General features: G+C 42.4%; 1 protein-coding gene across 9 annotated transcripts in view; it reads left to right on the forward strand.

The window, feature by feature from the left end:
• The window catches only part of FBRSL1 (fibrosin like 1), a 714,791-nt gene that overhangs the window by 665,815 nt on the left and 23,962 nt on the right, over positions 1-25,014 (forward strand). For 5 of the 9 annotated variants that reach the window (XM_024218285.2, XM_024218290.2, XM_024218286.2 and 2 more), the window contains 3 exons: positions 14,913-15,306; positions 17,027-17,280; positions 23,685-23,920. In XM_024218285.2, the coding sequence (XP_024074053.2) occupies positions 14,913-15,306; positions 17,027-17,280; positions 23,685-23,920 (884 nt within the window). Of the gene's footprint in view, positions 1-14,912; positions 15,307-17,026; positions 17,281-23,425; positions 23,587-23,684; positions 23,921-25,014 lie in introns of all 9 variants that reach the window. The other 4 variants (XM_024218289.2, XM_029912637.1, XM_024218287.2 and 1 more) reach the window with 2 other exon arrangements.

Consider the following 25,014-nt stretch of genomic DNA (forward strand, 5'->3'; position numbering starts at 1 on the left):
GTGAGGGGAATGACTGAATGCAGCTTGGCTGCAACTGAGTCTGTGCAGGGATGGGGGTACGGTGAGTGTGCTTGGCAGCTCTGGATGGGAAATGTGTCATTCTCAGCTACTGCTGAATCTCAAGCAGTGTTTTCCCAAATTATAAATATATTAGCACTAACGTGACAGCAATTATCAAACCATGAGGGCTGGCTTAGCAGGCAAATAAGACAGGATTTTGCTAATTTCTACATGATAAATCACTCCTTTTGGTTCCTGTTTGGCAAAGACAAAGTCGCCTTCCAGCACAGTTTCCCATTTTCACAATACCAGCTATAACCAAAGCCATAAAGTCCCTGCATATCATTAAGAAAGTCAGGCAAGTTACTGAGCTTATATCCCTTTTCCAAATCAAGATGATTCCTAAACCTAAACCTTTCCTTTCCCTTCCTGACAGCTCCCCTTTTGCCTTCTTGTTCTGAGTTCCCTGGCAATGATAGCATGCAAACACAATACAGGTCTTTTTCTACAATCCCCTGATATCCAACAAAGACCACTGCAGATTTAAACCCATTAGAAACAATTGTCACACTCTTGTTTTCTTTGAGAATAGAAACTACAGAATTCAGCACGGAGTCCCCTAGACAAAAGTGCAATGTGCTGGAACAGGGATTCTGATAGAGACAGGGCACATGGGAAATCACCAATTAATGTAGCCTATTAGCCTTATCACAGCTCCATAGGTAAGCTTGCCTCACTAGTGCGTGCAGTCTCCCATACCAGAAGCTTAAAGTTCACTCAGAAGTTTACTCTATGCACGTCCCTCTGAACTGTTCCCCGTTATGAGAAGTAAGCTCACTTTTTGGATACCATTTTCCCAGGCAGACTTTGTGCAGTGTCACTTTGAATGCCATTGTTTAGTTAGCTTTAGTAGTATCATAACATAATACAGGACCCTCCCTAGTAGAAATTCCCATTAGAACTTTCCTACTAGTTTCTCGGTTTCTGATGGTCTTTGTTGGGTTTTAGTGGGCTCTTGTTTTAAGCTTGGAGGGCAAGTAGCCCAATGCTGTAGATACACTGAATTGTACCAAAACCTTGTTGGCTAACTAAGGATCAGCAGGAAACAATTGAGCATTTTAATTGGAATTTCCACTGGGCTAAAGACAAACTTGACAGAGAGACATACCAGTGATAGTACTAGTAACTGAAACTACTTGCATTCCCTAATCAAAATTTTCCCTGCCAGTACATCTCCTCCTCTCTATGTACAGTGAAGTATCACAAGAAGTCTCTACTAATGACCCTCTTAGAATATCAGTCTTTCATGTGTGACATGCATGTTGCCCTCATTAGCTAAAGGAAGCAGATCAAGATTACGCAGACTGGATTACTGAGGTGAGCTGAAAGGTCGGCATCTCAGCAGTATTGCTGCTCTCATTTTTTTTAATCAAGAGGATTGTTTTAAAACAAATTAATTTCAAGGCAGACTAAATTTTGGGCCTGTCAACTTTGACACTGACTCTTTAAGAAATAATTGTCAAATGTTCTACAGTGTCTTTTTGGTACATAGAATTGCCATACTAGATCAGACCCCAACTCCATTTAGTCAGTATCTTATCTCTGACAGGGGCCAGCACAAGATGCCTCAGAGGAAGGACTAAAAGCCCCATAGTAGACAGACATAGGAAAATCTGCCCCCCAGAATTGGTCTGTTCCTGATCTCTAATAGCTAGAGATTGTCCTGAAGTGGGATTTGATATCCTTCCACAACATTTTTGTTATCATTAATTGTAATAATTCTGGGTATTCATGATCTCCATGTAATGGCCTATTCCGTTTCTCCAGCGTGAATTGCTTTATCCTTCATAATTTACTGTGTACTTTAGTTGAAAAAAAAAAAACCTCTATCACATGGTGCATAAACACAAGAAATATCTAGGCATGGTCCAGTGCAATTTATAGAATCAGGCACAATCATTTTGAATTAATCAAATCTAATTAAGGCAGTGCATTGTGGGCTGTGAGGTTAGAAATAAATACTTGCCTAAAGCCATTGCAATGATAAATGAATGCAGCATATTCAGGGCAAAAATCTCACCCTTGTTTTAGAGTTATCCATGTGTGGGGAGAACAGAGTGAAACGGTGGTGTCACTCAGCTTACACTAGAGGTACCCTGCATGCATTGCAATCCATTGCCTTTAAAAGCAAACACGTGCCTCCAGCTAGTGCAGGTCGCTGACTGCAGCATACACAGTAGCCAATTGAGGCTGATGGGGATGGACAAGCCCCCAGGCTGGCAGACCACATCTCCTTATAAAACCAGGGGCTATATACTAGCTAAGTATTACTGTTATTACATTAGCAAGGCAATGTTGCCAACTCACGTAATTTCACCATGAATCCAGCAATGTTCGGTGGTGTTCTTAAAGCAGCCATGTGAATACATGAGAATCTCTGCTTTCATGTTAAAGGGAAAGTAAGTTTGTAGCCTTCTTGGTTGCGTAGAACTTTGTAAACATGAGCGGGGTGAACCCAAAAGGCCCAGAAACCATAAAGTAAAGAAAAAGAGCCCCAAATACAATATTCTTAGAAGATCTCATGATTTTTAAGCCAACCTCATGCTTGGGGTTTGCAGTGCTGGCTAGGTGTCTCTCCAGCCATGTCTTGTGCATCAAAGAGAGAACCTGCCCTGTCACTTACAGTGGAGAGAGAAGTTGGTTTTGCTCACTTTGCATACCCACCCAGAGCGGGACCTTGTCCTTACCCTACAGAACAAACTGTTAAAACGTTGCTCTCTGCTGAACAATTGATAAGGTGTAAAACAGTTCATTTTTAACTATCATACATTTGCATTTACAGAAAAAAAGCAGCTCACGAATGGTAAACTGGGGAGCATTGCACAGAGGCTGCTTTCAGCTTCAGGTGCTGTTACACAGCTGAGCAAACATGCCTTGCTCCTTGTATATTTTTTTTTCCTGGAGAAATGTTGGGGTCCAGGATTAGAAGGTGGTTATTTAACTTGAAAATAAATGTCCAGCATAAATATAGGCACAATTTATCCAAATCTTTGAGGAATTGTAAAGGGGTGGTAGTGATCCTGTATTGTTTATTTGAAGAATATTTTACCGAAAGACCTTTAAACTGCCTTGTCCCTCCCCTGTATTTCCTTTCCCGTCATTGCTTCCCAGCAGGGCGAGCCGCCACCTCCTGCCCAGTTCATTCAGCGATGTCGCGATCCAGCATTTGCAGCGTCACAATTCATTGCTGTAAAGCTGATGCTGCAGCCTCAGACGCTGCATTTTGAAATTGCTGCATGAACAGCCAGGAGAAGCAGGCAGCTTTTAAAGGAGAGTTTGTGGACTCAAGTCCTGTACTGAATATTGATGTACTCAGACTGAAGGTAAATCAGTAGGGGAGTAATGCTGCATTATTGTGGTGAAAGCTGGGATTCTCCATTGATAGCGTTCTTCCTGTTAGATCTTAAAGTGAGAGCCCTTCTGCCCATCTCTGGTGAGTAACCAGATAGAAATTAATGATTCCATGGCATTCTGTATCATTTTCTTTAAAAAGGTAGGAAATAATCTTCTTGACCTGGTCAAGGATCTGTCTTAATTAGAGCAGTGAAAATGTTCTTAGTAATAAAGGCCCTATAACCAGGTCAAACTCACCCTGGGTAAAATTTTCCAAAGCACTTACGTGACTTAGTGGCCTAAGTTTCACTGAAGAGCAGGCTCCTGCATGCATAAATCCCGTTTGAAAATTGAATGTAGGTGCCTTTGTCATTTAGGTGCTTTGGAACATTTTACCCCTGGTTTCAGATTTTGATAAACTCAAAATTTAAGCCAGGTCCACTGCACCCAGTTTCAAGCAAACCTGGGTCCAGTTACATTCCAAGTGGAAATTGCATGCAAGTAAGTGATTTCACATGTATCAACTCAAAATCCAGCAGTACGTACCGCTTTAACTGAGTTTCTTTTTGAACGCTGGGTCTGTATCAAGTTGAAACTCATAGTGTGTTGAGCCCTCCCTCCACTCCCCACCAGAAGAAAAGATTCCTACGATTTCTGCAAACTGAAAACATTGGTTTCCTACACATAGCTAGTTCTTATCCTTAGCTTGAGTGTGATCTGCATAATGGGTACTCAGTTTGCCTACTTAGTCACTGTATTACAGCTAACTCATTCATTATTTAAGATCTAAATGGAACGGTATAAACCAATATCCCATTTGGTGAACTCATGATCACCCGGGCATGGAAAGGAGAGAGGGTGCTCTTTGCTTTGACATTTTGGTTACTTATGTAGGGCAAAACTCTTCCCTTGGATTTAAGCCCATTTGGAGCCATGTACATGCATCTGAAGGCAGAATTTGGCCTTACATATTAAAGTCCTCTGTTTTGCTGTAGGTTTCTAATGGGTTTAAGAAATGATAGACTAGCCATCTCAGAACACAGAATTTGGCTCCTATGAATGACCATTGTTCTTGATGCAGCCCAGGTACGAGGGGATGGGCACTTCCATAAGCATTGTGGTGATGTGTACAATACACACTGTGATGATGTGTACAATAAGCTGAAGCGTGAACTGACATTTCATATGCATAATGCATGCCACAATCTGGAAAAGAGATAATAGCCTTATTTGATCTTCCCAGCTCTGTTCTCCACCTCCGACCTTCTGGGGGAAAAGATACCTGCCTTGTTCTTTGGGTTCTCTGTGTGGCAGTGAGATCGATAAACTCTCTCCCTTGTAAAAGTGCGCTTACCCTGAATGGCATGAAAAGAGGAACCATCCATGCTAAGACACACAGATTGCTGTGCCTCACTACTTAGTTGCCATGTCCATTTTCAGGTGAGAGCAATATTGCTGCATGGGTGCATGATTCTTATTGGCGCATCCCTTCCAGAAGGCCCCTGAGCTGCTCAATCTATCATCCTTCATTAGGAAAGCTATTGGCAGTTAATTAAGTGGCGATGGACCCAAGCCATGAAACTAATCAAAACGAGTTCTTATAGTAACCTTCAGGCTGCGAACGGCTGGCTGTCGCCAATGAGGAATGTCACATTACTTTTTCTTCCCCCTTGTGGGCTCTCTCTCTTGGATCTGTCAAACCAGATTTGGACAGGAACCAGAGTGGCATGGAGAAATTATAACAAATCAGGAGCAATACGAGATGATGAGCAGGTAGAGGGAGTAAGAGAGTAGGTTTGTATGTTTCAGCACTGTTACCTCTTTGGGTCAGAGGTGCCAGAGAGGAAAGAAGCATCAGTGATCTTCCTGGTCAAAGAAAGTGGAATGGCCTTGACCCTGTGCCTGGTTGGCTGGATACGGGAAGGGTTCTTGAAATCTTGCCCCATTCCCAGCATAAAAGACCGTTTGACAGAGTTCTTTTTCTTGGTCTATGAGTGCTCTTTCTCAGACCTTGTCTACACTTGCGGTGACGTGAAGGGTACATGTAACTACACGCTGCAGTGAAAGGCAGGCTGCATCTACACTCACTGCGGTGTGGAGCGGGGAAAGGCTCCAGCAGTAGGGAGGCAGTTGGGACACTATGGGGCTAAAAATAGTATTTTAGACCTGGGAGGCGCTGTTGGGCATACAGCGAGAGAGCCTTGTCGGATATATACCTTAGAGTTCAGGGCACACTATGCTACTCTGCTTGCCTAGGCAGGGCCTCACTGTCCACACCGCTGTTTATACCTGTGCTAGCTGCACATGCATTGTCTGTCTAAGTGTAGGCCTACCCTCAGCTAACCATTGATTTAACTTCTCTACTCCAGATTGTCTGAGATCATTCAGACTACTTTGGAGGAGATCTAGCTTTCAGATTTACTTTTAACGATTCTGTGTGCATTCAGGGTTCTCTGATGTCATTTTTTAAAAATCAAAACCTTGGTAAGATTGTTCAGATGAAATGAAATTGTTGTGTTAGCCCAAACAGGATATTCTATAACCTGGCAGATCCTTTTCTTGTAGCAATAAGAAAAGGATTTGGCATTTAACCTCTTGAAATTAAACCAGTGTGAACTTCAATAGCTCAGTCTTATCAGGGCTTTGCTATAATAACAAATTGTGAAAAAGTGTAATCATGTTTCCAATGTGACCTTGGCAAATCTGCTTTCTTCTGTGATGTGAGAGAGATTAGGTGATCCTAAACAGATGTCTGTTTTGAAAATAATACTTTATATTATATACATATGAACGGCATATGAAAGATACAATTTAGAGAACCGAGGCCTGAAAGGAGCTCTATATAACAAGCTGTTCTATTATGCTGAACAGGAATTGCTCTTGGAGGTTTGAGCTATTGATCTATTGGTGGGGGTTTAATTTCAGTGTAAAGACCTGTGTTCGTGATTTAATTGGAGTGATTAATAACTCACTCACAGGGCCAGATGGGAATCAATATGGATTTCAAACAGCAAAAGTAGTACGTTTTCCCATATAGTGTAGCAGCTGATAGTTTGTTATTTGCACTTGCTAGACTAATTAAAACCACAAGATTCCTTGATATACAATACAGCAGGGTTTTTGTCTTTTTAAAAGCTTCAACTTATTTAGTTGAATGTTTGGGTTTGAGATGAATATTTGTTTGCTTGGGATTTCTGGTAGGCTCCTTAATAACCTATATATCCTGCTTCTTGTCTATCACTTCAAAGTAAGATTGTGCCTACAATACAGTACCCGCTGCAAAAAACCCTTACCTAGTAAACACAAGATGCTTGTATTGTTTTGTGGTCAGGGCAGTAGAGTGCCCCTTACGTCATTGCTTTTCAGCTAGCCGGCATCCGCTTAGGAGCAGGACTGAAGGGATTTAACCTTGCAGTGTTTGATCCAGTGTTATAGTCCTGGATTAAAAGACAGCATGAAACTTCCAATCTCATTACAACCCCAGCATTCGCAGTAGGTGCCTGGGCTGCAAATACAGCTTCAGCTTTGCATTGAATCTGTGCCAAAAGCGACTTTACTATGAAAGTGCAGTGTGACTTACTTTTCTGAGGATTTGAATGATGTTCCTTGTTCTTTATGCCCTGGCCTCAATCCTTACGTTTGGTGCCCATTTCCAGTCAGCTTTTGCAGCTTCAGAGTGTCGTCATGCATGCTTGCAACTAACATGCCTGGATATAGCACCACAAGCTTGAAATATCCAGGAATAAAACACCCCATTAAAGAACCATAAAGCAGCAAATCAGCATCAAGTCCATAGATCTTAATGCTGTTAGAAACCATTTCTGAAAAGAAAAAGAAAAACTCCTTTGTTCTGGAAGTTTTTCCCAAAATCCACACAGCTGGTTAGGAAGCAAAAATATTCAGCAGAAAATGGTTTGATTTGATATAAATATTTCTCAAGGAAATCTTTCACATAACTAATAATCTGATAATGCTAATGGAATAAATTCAGCATGCACGGGCATTTAATTGTTCGCTGTTAAAAAGGTAAAACCTATCAGGAAATTAGACTAGATTGCAGTGTATATAGTGCATATGATATTCAGTATTTCCTAAAGCACTTTGCTGAGTTAGTACTTCCGTGCTGGTAATGCAGTGACTATGTAGGCAAGGAAAACTGTTGTTATGCTCCTGAGGGAGGTGGTCTATCCAGTTTTGAATGAAAAGGTTGGAGAATCGCTACTCTCACACTTGAGAGTCATCAGCTCTGTGTTAAGACTTTGAGATGCTTTCCTTATCATACCATACTGCAAATGACTTTAAATGATCTTGCTTTTAAACTTGGGTGCTTCAGAAAAAACGGTACGCTTGAAAGTTAATTCTGAGGACTGAGCTGACGGCTTTTTGCCACTGTTGCTTTCTTCCAGTTTGAGAAGCTGAAGGCTTGTTACAGCCCCAGCATACAGCAATCTAGCAGGTTAAATGACTTGGGCAACACAGTTTATTAAAACTGGCAAGTGCTCGCTCCAGTTCTTTTCCTGATAGTCAAGGCTGTCTGCAAGAGTAATTGATAGTGGCAGCTGTTCTGAGGGTGTTTTAGATTGTTGCAAGACGATTTGACTTGACAGACAGCTCTGTACAAATGAACTGAGTGATAGGGGCTGAATCCAACTTGATTGCAAAAGGAACTTCCTGTTGAAAGACAGCAGCAAAACTCATTCACCAGAGATGAACTTCGGGAATCGGTGACAACAACAAAAAAGCTTCCCTCGCGCCTTCGTTCCAGTGATGCAAGCTCAAAACAAGGCATGGCGATTTGTGCTTATATTTGTCCCATTTTCCCCTATGAGAAAAGACTTTCATATTATTATTGTAGTAAGTGAAGGCCCTGATAAAGGCCCAGTATGAGGCCTGAGGCCTGAACTAGAGTAATGGTCAAGACTTCGCTAACATAAAGCAAAGTTAAGCTGTGAGCCAGAGGCAGGCCCTGCTCACAGAAGCTGGCAAGGAAAGGGCTGATGTTGCATAAATATATATTCACGTAGCAAAGTTAAAGTATAAACATGGTACCAAGACATACTATACGGGAACATTCCACAGATAACATGGAACAGGCCGACCCATCCCAATGACAGGGGCAAAAGGGTAAAATGATAGATAGAGTTGTTTTGATCGAACCAACATGTACAAGGTGAGAGGCGGCACCTTACTACGTAGAAGGGTTGTACCTTGCTGCGTAGAGGGGTTGCACCTCAATACGTCAGGAGTGATGTGTAACTTGTTTGTACCTGTATATAAGAATGTATCCCTGGGGTGGTGTCTTTGTCCGGCCGAGGGGGCAGTGGAAAGTCCCGCCACTGACTGAGCCGGGTCCATTGCCAAGAGGCACTTTCTCGTAGTATGCCCGGTAGACTAAGTAATCTACGGGGAACTGCAACTGTGTCCGAGGTCGCAATAAACCTGGTCGACGTGACTTTGCATCTTACTAGACTCTGTGGTCATTGGGGGTACTCATCGGGTTTGCTGTGTCAGCTATCTGCAGAGGTGGGACAGCACACAGAGGGAACACACGCACGCAGCCGAGTGATATCAACATAGGAGAAAGCAGAGCACCACACCGGTAGCATCTGACAACAATTATCTGTTGAAAGTTCACTCTGTGCCTGTTGTGTTCGGAAGAGCATGCACCTTGGAAGAACACTCTTTGCATAATGGCATGGGATAACACCAACTAGCCTGTGGAGCAGATCATTAGAGTCACAGGGGAGATTTAGTCTTTGCATCGTGATAGTAACAATTCACATTCTATGGCGCCTCCCATCCAAGGATCAGCATTAATGAATTAATCTGCATGGCCCCACTGAGGTAAAACAAGATCACCCCATTTTTACAGCTGGAAAGCCGGAGGCATAGAGAGGGTGCTCACAGTAACACAGTGAGTTAGTCACAAAGTTAACCATACTGCATTCAGATCTCTTGACTCATAACTTTGTGCTGTAACCACGAGGACACCTTTCCTCAGTTAAACTCAGTGATATTATGAAAAAGATGAGATGTTATCTCAAGGTGCGAGAGCATATAGGTTTTGTTACTGCATAGACTTAGTCCCTGAGTAGTAGTGTGCAGTTTTCCTACAGGTCACTTCTCTGTTATTGGCTCATAATCCTTGCTTATATTTCTATATTAAATACATTTTCCATATGTGATACCATTAAGAAAAAAAATCTGTATTTTTAGATACAAGTTGCAAGTCTTTATTTTCTTAACAGTGAGTTGCTGTTATTAGATATATATGAAGGGCCATTTAAGTTGGGCAACTTCCATACGTTTGCTCTGATAGCCTGAAATATACAGACCAAGCAGGTTAATCCATGGTATGTCTGATATTTTAATTAGTGCTATCTTCAGTAGCCTTGGGGGGAAAATATAGAAACGAGCAAAAGTCACTTCATTATCCAGAGCTATCACTTACATAGCTCTTCTTACCTTCTACGCACTTTACAAACATCAGCTACTGTATTGTGTCCCAACGCCAAAGCAAAATGCGTTTCACCACCACACCACACACTTATAAGTATATATTTATGCTGATGTTACATATCCACCATACATAATGCTGTACACATACAAAGCACTATTTAAAAATTGTGGTGTCGCTTGATTAAATAAGCTCGTCCTTTGGATATTTTCTTTGTTCATTCCAGTTGCTGAAAATCTTGTTTTTACTTGACTGATTCCTAATTCAATGAGTTCAAAAGCTCACCTCTGTGGCTCATGAACTCATTTCAATATCTATGTCCCATTAACTCTGGTTGCTATGCTTCCACACATTGCCTGCTTCAGTTACAGTAACCATGGTGTTTGTATGGTTCAGGATTAGTAATAGCCTGGGTTAGGTCTGTGCTCTACAGGAATGATGGGAGTGGCGTGATGGGTGTGCGGTTAGATTAAAATAGGTTGCTGTTGGATTTTTTTCTATAAAATGCCCTGGAATGGAGCGGAATGGAGACTTCTCTCTCACGTTATCCCACCATCTTTACGTTTCGAACACATAGAAAGCAAGTGCAGAGGGCTAGAGAGCGCGTCCAAATGACACCACTTTCTTATTTCAAGAAACAAAGGAAAGATGCGCAAACGAGATGAGATACTTTCCAGTCATATCATGTATGTGCTGACAAGTTCCGCAGCCACAAAGAGCAAGAGGCAGGGCAGCCAGTCTGGAAATGCTATTGCCCTACGTACTGTTTGTATAACAGCAGCCACCTGTTGGAGTCCTCAAAGCAGACTTTGCAGATTTAATCCCCTGCACTTGAGCAACACTTAATCAGCTTGAAAGCAAATTCCTGTAATAGAACAGGTTTAATTTGTGTTTGGGACTTTTTGTATTGTATTTAGTCTGTAATGGTGTATACCAACCAGTGGGGTTGGGTGGAGAGGCAATTTTTAAAAAAAATTTATTCTCATAACAGATTTTAAATCCAATCAGATTTTACATCAAGTGTGTGCAGCAGGTTCATTTGGGCTCAGATAAACCCTTCAGGAATTTACTTTCCACTGCACAATCAGTTGTGTGTGTTGGTCGACTGTCCCTCTAGGACTTCTGAATCTTAAATCGATAATACTGTATGTGCTCACAGATTTCCTGAAAGCAATAGCATAAGCCCTCACTACTGTTTAAAAATACAGACATTTTCTTCTTAGCCAAGTCAAATCTGAATAGTGACGTAGCACACTGTTGATATTTTGCAACATTGCAAGTAACAGTTGCAGGTGATCAGGCAGACAAGAGTTACTGAAAATGAGATCACTTTTATTTCCTTTGTTAGACCAGTTTCAGTCGTGTCCTCCTCTCTTTTTCTCCACTCACCCCACAAGAACCAAGGTGTGTTTAACTGTCTTATTAACAGAAGAAAACTCTCTTGGTGGCAGAAGTCCCGTGTGCGTGGTTAGAAAATAAACAAAGTTGGCATACTGAAAAGAGGTAACGTTGTGCACGGTGGGGAATGGCAGATGCGTTCCAGCCCTTACATAGCATGGCTGAGACATGAATCATTGTAAATGTCAGATTTCCTGTGAAAGGAAGAGCTGAACTGACATGCGTTCAGCTTTAATTAAGCTTGAGTTATTGGAGCTGACTGTCAAGTCTTAGGCAAATTGGCTCAGCCTGTTATCATTAAGCATGAAAATTAACTACTCTAGGACTTGGTAAAAATAAACACATTTTTGTTGCTAGAATGTTCCACTGTGCTATGGTGAATCCAGGTCTTGTTACGGGAGACCGGGCTTGGTTATGCAGGTCTGTATGATCAGAGGGGGCTGAGGTATGTGACCCCAGTGCAGAAAGTCTGAAAGAAGATATAAGAGGCCCAAGGAACAATTCCACATGTGAACAGCAGTCATCTCTGATCAAGTGAAGGCAACTTGTGTAGAAGAGGTAAAAAATCCCTTAGCAAGAGAGTGTGAGGTGGAAGGTCTTTTAGGTGTTTTGCGGAGGAAAGCTCTGAAGTTCTGGATATTGTTCTGGATGGACAATGAAATCACTTAAAAGAATAAAAACACAGTTTTCTAGTACAGCTCAATGAAGTTGGAACAAAGCTGATTTAGTTCTACTGTGCCACCTAAATGTACATGAACACACATGTAGATCAAGAATGGAAGGGGGAGTTTTGGCCAGGAATTTTCTTGGGCCCTTTAAATCACTGCCGGAGAAGCCGGTCCAGTCCGGCACGGCATACCGGGTCTTGCCGGTACACCGTACCGTACCGGCTTACTTTCACCTCTGACTGCAGTTATTAAAAAATGGGAACGGTGATAACCAATTCTAGTTAGACCCGTCTATATGGGTTTCTCTCTGTAACTCACACCAGATCTTTCCTTTCTAAATACTTATATGTTCGTACTTGACATAGGGGTGAGGGGAAGGAGAGTCTCCTCTCTCATGCCTGGTGCTTTCCTGCTGCAAATAAATATGTATCCTAGTGTTTTCATTAGGTCTCGAATTGTTATCAGACAAAAACTGAACACAGAGAAGCATTTCAGTGTTGCAATTTGAGAGATGTGAGTTGCCAGTAAGAATTAGACATGTGACCCACTATATTCTACAGCTGATTGGTCATTTCAGTCAGCAAGGGACTATAGGCTTTTGCTTTGAGAAACTTGCAAACGAGATCTAATGCTGGAACCACAGGGAATCAATAGTTGTATATAAAACTGGTCGGACAGCTGCTTTTAATATAACACCTCATTGATTTGTTTTGGATCCAATTGATTTATTTTTTAACTCAGCTTCTTTAACTTTTATGGTGCCAGTGTGTTCATTAGTCTATATTGCCTGTAATTACACTGTCTAAAGTTTAACTCTGAATAGGCCTATTGGATGGAATGAGCTAATAGGATTTCATAGAACCTATGGTAAGGAATGGAACCTGACTGTTTTTTATGGGATGCTTCTAGATAACCATGGGCTCTATAATTGTGAATATGCTTCCTTTGAAAAGCATATTGGGTGGCATGTTGAAATCAGTGGCAAAACTCCCATTGACTTAAATTTAGCCAGGATGTCACCCATTGGATTTAGATGCATTCATAAAAATCGATGAACTGAAAGATTAATGAAAATTAAATTTTCAGAAATAAATACAATCACTTTAAGTATTAACTACAATAAAATCTATTTACCATTATCTTTAAGTGCATAAACCAAATCACATCTGAAAAATACAGTGAAACTGACTATGTATAATACTTTATATAGTAATTGATTTGGGACATCTCTAGATTGTCTTAAAATGGGGATCAGCTGACAGGGGGTTGAACTACCATTTGATCCACCCAAAGCACTGGAATTTCTTTGGAATTCCCACTCATTTCTGCCACTCGTGCGTTACGCAGTCACAACTCTTCCCAAGCTCATGAAAATAGCTTGTTTATTTCAGTGCCTTTCTCCCACTATATTCTGGAGGTCTGAGTGTGTGTGTGAAATTGGCTTTTACCAAAGAAAGGAGGAAAATAATCTGACATCACCCTGTCATTGGATGTATATTTTATAAATACAAAATGATTTGGCATATTACAGGGAAGCAGAGAGCTTGATTCGATACTGCCTCCTTCTGGTTTCATGCCAGTGTAACTCCAGTGAAGTCACTGAAGCCAGACACTGATAAATCAGACACAGAGTAGAATAAGTAATGCAGAAATTGCTGCATGTTGTGTGCTGCTGTTCCCACACTTCATACATCATGAATATATTTCAGTGTTACCCGGCCCTTTTTAAGGTTAAGAGTTGAGGTAATTTCATAAGTGGAATTTGTCCATGTTAGTGTTGGGAGCATGCGTAGGTGGGTGTCCGTGTTCCTTTCTCACATGTTTCTCTGTCGTATTCTCTCCGACAGCTTGGGTGGGCTGAAGATTATAATAAATAAAACCCTAAAATTATTTTGATATAATAAAAACATGTACAGTAAACTTAACACTTATACATCTAATGGGATGCATGTGTGTTGGAGAAGCAAATGAACGACAGACTCAGTCAATGGAAGGCTCCTCTTGAGATGAATTATGGAGCGTTCCTGCACTTCAGGGATATGTACATAACATTAAAAGGGAGTTATCTCTGGGAATTGAGTATTCAGCATGTTGCATGTGGTTTCTCTTCTTATTTTAGGTCTTTTTTTGTACTCCTTGGTCTGATTTTTTGTTGTTGCTGCTGCTATTTAATCCCTTCTACTGGCTTGAGCTTCAAACTTCATTGGAAAAATGAAGACTCAGCATTTTACTCGGAAAAAATCTGTGAGGAATTTAACACATTATAGAAACTCATTTTGATTGGTACCTATTAGCCATTCATTACCGTATTACTTATGGTTTTGGCATATGTTACAGCAGTTAGTATGTTCTTTGATATCCACAGAACATTTAGGATGAACAGCGCTGCCCTACTGTGCTCATTGTAGGTTTTCTGAGACTGCTTATGTTCCATCTTCATATGTGAATGTGCATCCAATGAACAATCATTGTGACATCTTCTCTCTCATAAAAGGCCTTGGTATTCATCTCAGAAAGCATGCTGTTGGGTGTTAAAGCATGCTCTTGTCAGTGATTAATTACCATCCCCATAGCTATGAATGGCAAGATATGCCAGGCAGGTTACCTTGAAAGACCATGGAGAAAATAAATGAACCAAAACTCTTGTGATGGGATTTACGGTTGTGGATTTATCATCTATTCCAGGAAATTAAATTTGGTGGGAAATGCATTAGCAGTAACTTGAGAAGCATTCCTGCTGTATTTAGTGTTCTGTCGTCGTAGTAAGGTTATATGTGTTTTGCGTCAAGCACCCCCTAGACAACACTTTGATCTTTTACACACACTTGAATAAGTGCCATGTACGGGACAGACTGACAGACGAACATACCATCGTGTTGTGATGATATTCCCACAAGCTAAATATGACTTTGTTCTTACCAGGCAAATATTCTGCAAAATTGGAAAATAAACAGGGATGCTTCAGTATGTAACTTTTCTTCTTCTTTTTGTGTAAGGTCCAACCTTGAATGACAAACCTGAAGCTAAAGCAGCGACCATCCCAAAGGTGTCAGGGCTAGAGCGCAGCCGGGAACTGAGCACCGACGTGCCCTTCGTGCTGCCTATTCCCAGCCCCCAGCCAGTTGCTGCTGTTGTGACTTCCACTTCTTCTGCGCCCACGTCGAGCGCCAGGGCAAGCCCGCTGTTGAAGAAGGAGCCAGTGATCTCAGCACCAGCACCGCCAAGGCTCACACCCCAGCCACAGCCTCGACCACAGTCCCAACCTCAGCCTCGACCACAGTCTCAGCCTCAGCTCATACCTGAGCTTCGGACCCAGCCTCAGAGTCACATCCCTCCCCCTCTCAACTACCAAGTGCATCACCAGGTGGCCCAGAACGGACTCAATATCAGGTAGGGGGAAGGGGTGCTTGCATTGCTTCTTTGTGAAGCACTCAAACCCTACTTCCAGGGTACAGTTAATTGAAAAGGTATTAAAATCTCCATAGAATAGGCCATAGGCTTTCTCATTTCCTGGGAAAGGTGCTCTGCCTGGGAGAGGTATTGTATTCCTCTAGGCCAACACCACATAGCCATGTATTTCCAGCTGTGTTGGGTAGCTGCATGAAAGAGATTGTGACTAGAGCTTCCCCAACGAACAGGGGTTGTATGGCTGTGGTGCAAAACTTTCTAGGTCCGGCTTCCAGTGCATTTGCAATTTTTCCCATCAGAACAGGACAGCAGAGGTTTTAGTAATTGGGAAACAGTTTGAGTTCGAACAGAACCATTTCCCTCCCCTGGTGGACTCCAGTTTTAAACCCATAGGCAGTCTTTGGATTTGGCATGGACACATATGTTCATATGACATTGGTGCAGTTTAATTGGTCCACCAGAGCTAGTGGGATATGGGGCTATTGGAAAAAAAACAAATTCCATGTCCCATTTGGACCTTTTTGCAGGAAGCACAGTTCAAACTGAGGATGCATCAGCTAACAGCAGCCTCAGAGTACGACTCTCGGTATAGAGCAAAAAAGATATTGCAAAGTAACATGTTCACCATAGCTGTAGGGCTAGCATGAGACTCAGTTTGTCCTTCAAATAATTTTCATCCAGTAGGTAAGATGCAAAGATTCATATTTCTTGAGTAGAAATAAAATGGGGGTGAGCTTGGCGAGAGAGGAGTCATTGTACAGGAATAAACAGGGACATGGACAGTCCCTTTGTTGGTGCAGAAAACACACCATTCCCCTCAAATCAGCCTGTTGAATTAGATTAATTCAGTGAACAATGTTTGCATCATTTTGTAACCTTTTAGCTGCATAAAGAACAAGATACGGGACTGTCATTTATGACCAGTTTGTCTAGCACCTCGCACAGTGGGGCCCCTCCCTGGTTGTGGCCTTTAAGTGCTACCGCAATATAAATATTTAATAACAACATCACATTGGCACTATTCAAACAAACACACAAGTATCTCAGAGTGCTTAGATAATCGCAAGACATGGGTATTGTGGGAGAATATGGTAAATAATAATAATTGCATTGACATTACCCTTCCACCACCCCCAACAAAGCTCTTAAGGTGCTGTGCAACAGAATAATAAAAATCTTTTAAAAATAATATAATTAAAATAATACAATATATACTGATATATCATATTGATTATGTGCAATACCACTGTACAGAATGCAGGGCAGGCATAATATGATTGCCATAGCTCATACCACGGCACTCTGAACATACAGAGTAACCGTCACCGAGCCTTGTGATCACAAGGGAATGCGTTGCCATTGGAAGGTCATCACAGGCTAAATAAAGGTGCAAATACAGCTGCCATTACAGCACCTCAGTCAGCTCACACACAGCTCTGAGAGCTGCCACCTGTTCAGTCATGAAAGGGAGTGTCACCCAGAAGAACCCGAGCCATACCCTGCCCTATTGGGAAAGGTCACTGAGATCTTTAACTCCCACCTCGGCAGCTCCCCAAAATGAGCAGAAAGGGCCGTGGTTTCATGCCTCTATGCTTGGTAAGGTCATTGTTATAGAGCCTGGCTGTCTCTGACACTGTGCCATTATGACTCTTGTATTGTAACACACTTCTTTTCTCTCTTCTCCACTTTTCTCTCCCCACAGCAGGAGCAGCAGCGCCAGCAGTGCAACAAGCATCAGCCTCCCCAAACACCTTCCCCTTTCCCCCCAGATCCCTCCTCACCACTCTTCCGGCCCAGCCCTGCCCCTCTCCATCTCTAATCTTGCTACCTCGCACTTCCCTCTCAGATCGCAGACCCAACACCAGCACCATCCGGCCATGTTCGCCACCCCACCCACGCTACCACCACCACCAGCGTTACCCACCAACAGCCTTGTGATACCAGGACACCCTGCAGGTAGGTCCTCTTCTTTTCACCAGGGCTGGTCTCCTGTGCATGCACAGTATTTACAGTGGGGTTAGGGGGTGTGCAAGCAAAAAAAACAATGCAAACATCTCCTGAAATAGTCAAGAGTAGTATTGTTACAGGTGAGAGACACTAAATTGGCCGTGCATGCTGAGGCCTAGGTTAACCTGCAGAACAATTGCTGTATATTCCTCATTCACTGACAAAAGGAAGAGGGGGAGAGGAGGTGAATCTGAGTATAAACTATTGAAGCTGGGATTTTCCATGGAGCTTAAGGGAGTTGGGGTCCCAACTAGATTTGGGCACCACAATCCCTTAGGCACTCTCGAAACTCCCAGCCTAAATTTATGTTCTCATTTAAACACGTTGCGTTGCTGCTGCCTTTGTTACCCAGCATGGGGAGGGGAGCACGTGCTCTGTGTAATAAGCTTTAGGATGGTTTGCTAAAAATTAGTTACTTCCTAGAGGGAGCAGATTGTCCAAGCATACATTTCCACCATCACTCAGGTTTTGCCAGATATGCTGAGCTGTGCCTTTATTTATTTATTCAATAAGGACTGGTACTCAACCCCTGCATTGGAAGAAGCTGCAGTTTAGACCTTATTTGAATACATTTTTTCTGGTGAGCGGCAGAATAATAAAATAGATTGGCAAGTGAGACATCCCCCTCCCCACTGTTAAAGTCTCCGAGCTCTGCCGTTAGACTTTTTATTGTTATTTTTGCAGCCTTTTTGAGAAGTTTCCTTTGTTCCCCCCTCCGTCTCTATTGTCACTTCTGCTCTAAATGCCCCGTTGATAGTTCCTCCATTAGCCTGTAGCTGTTCCTGTGGGAGAGCCTGGCAGATGGAGACTTCCCTGAAACTCTGACTTGCTGGGCCTCCTTTTGATCTGGCATTTGACTCTATAACTAACTCAACAGGGATTAATGAGGACAAGGACTGACAAAAATGTACCCTTCTGTTTCCTATAAAGCCAGTTAATGAGAGTAGGGTGATAGAAGATCTACTGCCAGAAACTCTGATGACTTGGCATCCCGCTTTCATTTTCAGGGGCTCAATATCCCATTATTTAGAATAACTCTTTTAAAGGGGTGGAAATGAGAATTGCCCCCAAATGAACTCTCAAAACAACATTAGACCAAAATATTCTGGATCCCAACCAGAGCTGTCCTAGTAGATGCCTGCTTTTAAGGACCTGGCCCTGTCTAGAAATTCAGCCACATGGCTGGGGACACATTGGACATCACAGTGGGGATTTATTCTTCTTCCCCTGCTTAAGGCAAAGAGACTTAGGGCTGGTCTACACCCAGCCGCTAGTTCAGCGGCTGGGGATCGAAGTTCTGGGTTCGACTTATCGCGTCTGGTCTGGACGCGATAAGTCGAACCAGGAAGTGCTCGCCGTCGACTGCGGTACTCCAGCTCGGCGAGAGGAGTACCGCGGAGTCGACGGGGAGCCTGCCTGCCGCGTGTGGACCGCGTCTGAACCGCGGTAAGTTCGAACTAAGGTATGTCGACTTCAGCTACGTTATTCACGTAGCTGAAGTTGCGTACCTTACTTCGACTTGGGGGGTTAGTGTAGACCAGGCCTTAGAATCTGAATTTGGCCATAGTGCAGACAGATCCTGAGAGGAGGAAATTAGAATGTTGTCACCGACAGGCTAGTCCTGCATCCACCCCTGAACTCAAGTGGAGTTTTCACTATTGACTTCAGTAAGAGCAAGATGAAGTGGCCTGCTCGTATATAATACTTTGTTAGCAAAAGACAAGAGCTCTGCTACTAACAAATAGGTGATGCAGTGGGTTTGCCAATCACCTCTGAAGTGCTAGGTTCAAACTCCTACCAGCTTTGTTGTCCTTAGTATGGTGTCATGTTGTTTGGTCGCACGTGTGCACTCAATAAAAGCACCAGGTTAGAAGAGACGCTCAGAGGGAACATGGGCCCTTTGGGTTTTTCTTTCTTTTCCCCATCTAGAAAAAAACCTGCTTGCTTTTGTCCCTTTAAATTTAAAGTAACCGCTGCCCTTTGGCACTTCTGCTCAAGTTCCTAGGCAGGGAGGCAGAGTTCACGTTGGCTTCCAGTATTTGCATGTCAGTGATGCTAATAAGTTAGGTCTGTGCATATCAGTGTAACAAGGAAATGATATGCTTCTACTAGCATCTTTTTCTCTGGAAACCCAAAGCTTGAGTAGATAACTTACTAGTGACCCCAGCACGAGTTGCTTGTCAGGAGCTCCATGGCTGACCCTGATATATGCTAGCCAAAGCTTTCTCTCCTCCCTTTTGAGTTTTAGGGGGTACTAACAACATTAGCAAAACAAAATGGCAGCCGTTCGTGTTCTTCTCTCCCGATCCCAGCCATAAGTGTACTCACACGCAGGAGACACTAATTATTGGGTGCTAGGGACTTAGTGGTAATACAAGTGACTGCATAGCTAGCTGTGTTATTGTGTGGCTAAACCCATTGTAACAGGCATCACTGATAGGCACAAATAGCTAGTCCTGATCCCACTCTCTAAAGCCCAATTTGCAACTGGGACACTTGTATCCCCACTGTGTGACAGTCTCTTTTAGAAAGCTTCTTAATGAGTGCCAACCTGCTCCTCCTCCAGCCTCTTCAGTGTCTATTCTTTTACTGACAAAGGCAAAGTTGCAGTGTAGGGCTAAAGTCTGGAGCCAGCCACAGATCCACCAGACTGACTTCAAGTCTCTTAAAGAAATTGGATATTGAGGCACTTACAGCTACCAGCTCTCTTTTATCCCTCCTTCCAAAAAAAACATGAAGTGGATTATCTTGATGCTAACAGAGAGATCCAGTTTCTTTGAGTCATGCCCAGATTGAAAAAAAATAATGTATTTTATTTTCAACAAACTACATTGTCTTTAAAGAGGTTAGATTTTAATTATAGTTATTTGCAGTATATTTTAGTGCTCATCCAAAGAAAATCTCACTGTAGGTTCTTTACATTCAAGTATCAAAGTCTTGAATATTACAAGTAGTTTTATTTTGTTTCTTTCCATTTCTGCCCATTTGTTAATCTATTATTATTTAATATTCTTGTAGCATGTAAATGGTGCTTTAAAAAGATATTGCACTGGCTCCTAGACTCTTAGGATAAATTTTTTAAAAGTATCCTACAATGACTTAGGCTTCTAAGTCCTATTTTCAAAAGTTATTTAGCATTTAACAGCCAAATTCCCATTGACTTTCAACGAGGCTTAGTTCTTAAGTCCCATTTTAAAAAGTGACTTAGGAACCTACGTCACTTATGGGTACTTTTGAACATTTGACCCTTACAGGTGAACTAGAACGTCAAAAGGTTCATTTTCCCCTCTCTGTGATTCTGCTGCATCTTAAATGGGATGTTTTCTTGAAACCAATGGAACATCAGGATACACATCTTCAGCAGCATGTGTGTGTGTGTGTGTTATCAGCATACTTGATATTAGGACAGCAGCTGTTCTGTGTGTGTACAGCACCTAGCACAATGGAGTCCTGATCCAGAGCTGGGGCTCTCAGGTGCTCCTGCAATGGAAAGAATGAATAACTATAGTATGCCTGTCAAACATACCTACCATAGCACATAGCAGATGAAGAGGATACTTGCTCTCAGTATTCTATTTACTGCAGATGATTTATAACATTTCAGTATCTTCCATAATTCTAAAAGACCCAAAGAAGAGCTCTGTGTAAGCTCAAAAGTTTGTCTCTTTCACCAAAAAGATGTTGGTCCAATAAAAGGTATTATCTCCCCACCTGCTCTCTACAATTCTAGACAACATTTAAATAAGAAATAATCAGGAATCTCCTGTATTAATGGTAAATCTGATTTAAAATCTGAAATGAATCCTGTTCATTCCCCCTTCCAAAAACAAAAAGATGAAGGTTTAATTGAGTTATTCATTACAAATTGAATATTGTTGAACCTGTTTCATCTAAAGCCATTTGTTCCATGGAAACCACTTCATAGACTTTTCAGATGCAGAAGTTATAAATTTGGGATAATGCTAATATCACACACACATCATGGAAAAGGAAGCACGTTTCAAATGCATAAAGAAACTTCATAGGAAATGAAGAGAGACAAATCTGCTAAAACTGATTCCACTCCCTATTACCTCCCACCCATATCCAGACCACCTCAAATATTTCAGGGTAAACTACTGAAATTTTCATAGTGGGTGAAATTCATTCCTTTGCAGAGGGCCATGTTAATCCGGCATTGAAGATTTCAGGGGACATAGACCTTGTGAGTTTCACCCATAGTGCCTCAACAACAAAAAATCTAGCTCATGACCTATGCATGGCCTAAAGTAATTACAACTAAGAAACATCAGACACCTAGCTAAGGTGTCACTTACAAGTGCCCTATCAAGAAACTAGTTTTTCAATGCAATTTAAAAGCTATAAACATTTATTCCATTCTAGGAGGGGGCCTTTTTGTAACTAATGTTGTTTTCCTTATTATGGGCCTGATCCTGCAAAATGCAGAGTGCCCTAGGCTCCTTGTGTTGGAATGAATGGGAGCGGACGGTACTCTGTGCCTCACGGGATCAATCACTGTGTCAGGGTCTCTTTGCAAAAGTGGTGCTAGCTAAGAAAGGGGGAGACAACTATTACACTGAATAAAAAATATGTCATGCTGGGCTAAGGGCCTGATTTTCAGAAGAGCTCAGCACATAGAGTGCTTAGCGCTGTTGAAAATCTGTCCTCATCTGGGGACCAAGGGCCAGTTACCCTCCCATATTGATACTGAAGGGAGACCCTGTATCAGATGATAGAACATTTTTCTTTTTATAGCAGCTGCAACCTTCTTCAGATCTTGACCCAGTGAAATGAAATGTGTCTCCTCCTCCTTCTCCCGCTTTCTTCCCCCCCAGTTTTCGCATGGGAAAATAAATTGGAGGCGGAGGAGAGAGAAATGTCAATTACTATCTGATAAAAAAGATGGAATGTTTAGAAATATAGTATTAAAGGTGTTGAGCCTCTCCCAGAATTGGTACATTATTTGGAACAGGTATCTCAGGCTTCCGAGTCCTCAGCCCAAGTGTTCTCGGGTGCACAGTGCATGCTCCCCACCCCCGGTTATATCAAAAGGAGGAGAGTATGTCCAAGCCCGTGGGCGCTACTATGAAACATCAGCCTGAATTCACAGGCCCACGTGCTTAAATACAAATCAACCAATGAAGTGTGTACATTTTGTGGTATTTTCAGCCCATCTTGGTTGGTTGATGGTTACCATTAGTCACCTGGTTTGCCCCAGCTTGATTCCTGAGCTTTGTTTTTCACCTCCCGGGCCAGGGAGTAAAGTGAAGGCAGCAAACTCAGCCACAGCCCAGAGTTTGAGCCTCACTGTACTGTGGATCAAATCCTGCCAGCTGAAGTGAGGCCTGTGGAGTTGCCTCCTGGCAAAAAGAGCCACTGAAAAATGCTATCTTGTGATCAGGCACTAACCTGGCTGCTTCCCACACACAGAGAACCCAGTGAAGCCAGTCATGTTAGACCGTTTGTGTATCTCTCTGGATTAACCATTGTTTTCCTTGAAGGGATGGTGAAGTTTATACGCTGTCATTTCTCCATCCCATCACCTTTGCTGTGGTTTTTAAAGTGCCTTTTTCAAAGGGACACCGACAGGTCAAATGTGGCCAAAAAAGAGAATTTAACAAACTTAAGACCAATGCAAATGTTCCCCAACCTTTTTTTTAATTTCAGTGGGAACAGGTTTGTCTTGCTTATTTTAAAACCAACCAATACTCCTCTGCAGTGCTCCCAACACAAACATTGCAGCCTTTTTCTAGTGCAGGGAGAAGCTGGATGTGAGACTGACTAGTTTATTTTCACTGTCACAGCTGAGGCTAATGCACCAAAAACAGAAAAAGGGGAGATGTTTATAATTCTTCCAGTGTTGATAATGTAAAGTGGGGTTGTAGCCTAGGGAAGGGGAGTCTGTTGTGGGTTGGGAGGAAAGGGAGTCATTCCAGTTTTGTTTTTTAATTTGATAATGTCCCTTTTAAAGTGTCCTAACCTCCGTATTCATGGCTGGGTTGGGGGAGCGGGGAGGGGCAAGCTTGTTTATGCTTTATGAAGCCCCACTGTGTTTTCTGCTGTGATGACTCATGGTGTTCTCTCTTGTCTTTAGATACCAGCCTGTTGATATCATTCAACCAACCAATCATGTATTGCCAGCCTCATTCGGGGATTCTGATTGGTACTTTGTCACAGGCATCTCTCTTACCTCCACCAATGAGTCCTCACGTAGAAAACCACCACAGCATGACCTGCAGAAACAGGGAATGCCAGGTGAATATCTGACTCTCTTCTACATCTTTGTGAAACTCACAGGCCAATGGGCCTTTGTGTCTTTTTTTTTTTTTTTTCTCTCTCTCTCTCTCCTCTAGATCATGAGCTGCTAAGGCAAGAGCTGAACAACCGGTTTCTGGTTCAGAGTTCGGACCGGGCCGGTGCCTCTCTTGGCCCGGTGCCATTGCTGAGGGCGGAGTTTCACCAGCACCAACATACCCACCAGCACCAACACACCCACCAACACACATTCACTCCTTTTCCATCCAGCTTACCCCAGACGCCGCTCATGCCACCCTCTGCACCTCCCATGGTGCGTACCCCAGCCCAAAATGTGAGGATAAGTAAAGAATCTTGGGGCAAAAGCATAACCCACCGTACCAAAATCAGTCCTCTTTATTTCAGACCGGCTTCTCTCTCTCCCATCCCCCAAGAAGCCCTGCTCCTGACTTAATTAAGCCCCTCCATTCTTGAAGGATGTTCTCCTTCCCATTCAGAACCAAGAACATTTATCATCCCGGTTCCCTTGTGCTCCTACCAATAAACAGATACACTGTGTGGTTCTCAGGCCTCTTTATCTCTCCTTCATGGTAAACTGTCAGCTCTGTACTTTTGTTTAGATTAACAACCCATCCTTGGAGCTGCATCAGCTGGCTCAGCTCCTTGACACACACGCGCACACATGCACAGAGACGCCAGAAGAATAGAGGTTTCTAATAAAATGTCAAGAAAGGTTTTGTGGAACAATATATTTGGCTCTCTATACTGGAGTATATAGTGCAGGTCTGCTTGCTGTTCTTACTGTAACACAGTACTTGCACTGTTTGAGTTCAGTGTTGTCCTGTCTGTTTTATTTTCTACTTCCCCACACTGTGTCCTGTAGACAATTTGGGTATTTATTATTTGATTTGGTCAGCAAACACTAATTTATATGTGGCTGGCTCTTATGGGACAAAACCTTCTAGCCATCGAATAAGCTTTGTCATTTCGTCACTGACAGTGCTTTCTGCTGCTGCTAACAAAATCTAAGGGTATCTGGCATAAACCAGCTTTGTCAGTTCTTTTAAGCACACTCTCCGTACGTCCCTGGCAATTATTATTTTGTTAGGTTGAAAAAGCAAGATTCAGCTTTTTCTTCCTCAGTTGCATGCCACATCTAAAACGTACAGAGTCCTCTTCTACTTGGACCGGCAAAATTGAGCAATAACCATTAAAGGTAGCATTTGGAGAAAACTACCAAGGATTCATGGGAAATAATATTTCTCGTTTTTCTTCCTTGGTGTGAGTTACATGACGCCATTGTTCAGTGATAATCCGCTTAGCGACAGAACAATGAAAGCAATATCTCCCGCCCCAAATTGAGCCCCAGGTGCTTGCACAGCGTAGCCATGTGCAAATACCTTCTTCTCTTTTCTTCTGCTGTGTAAA

This window comes from Terrapene carolina, unplaced genomic scaffold (genome assembly GCF_002925995.2).
Source record: "Terrapene carolina triunguis isolate 2854851 unplaced genomic scaffold, T_m_triunguis-2.0 Scaffold234, whole genome shotgun sequence".
NCBI lineage: Eukaryota > Metazoa > Chordata > Testudines > Emydidae > Terrapene > Terrapene triunguis.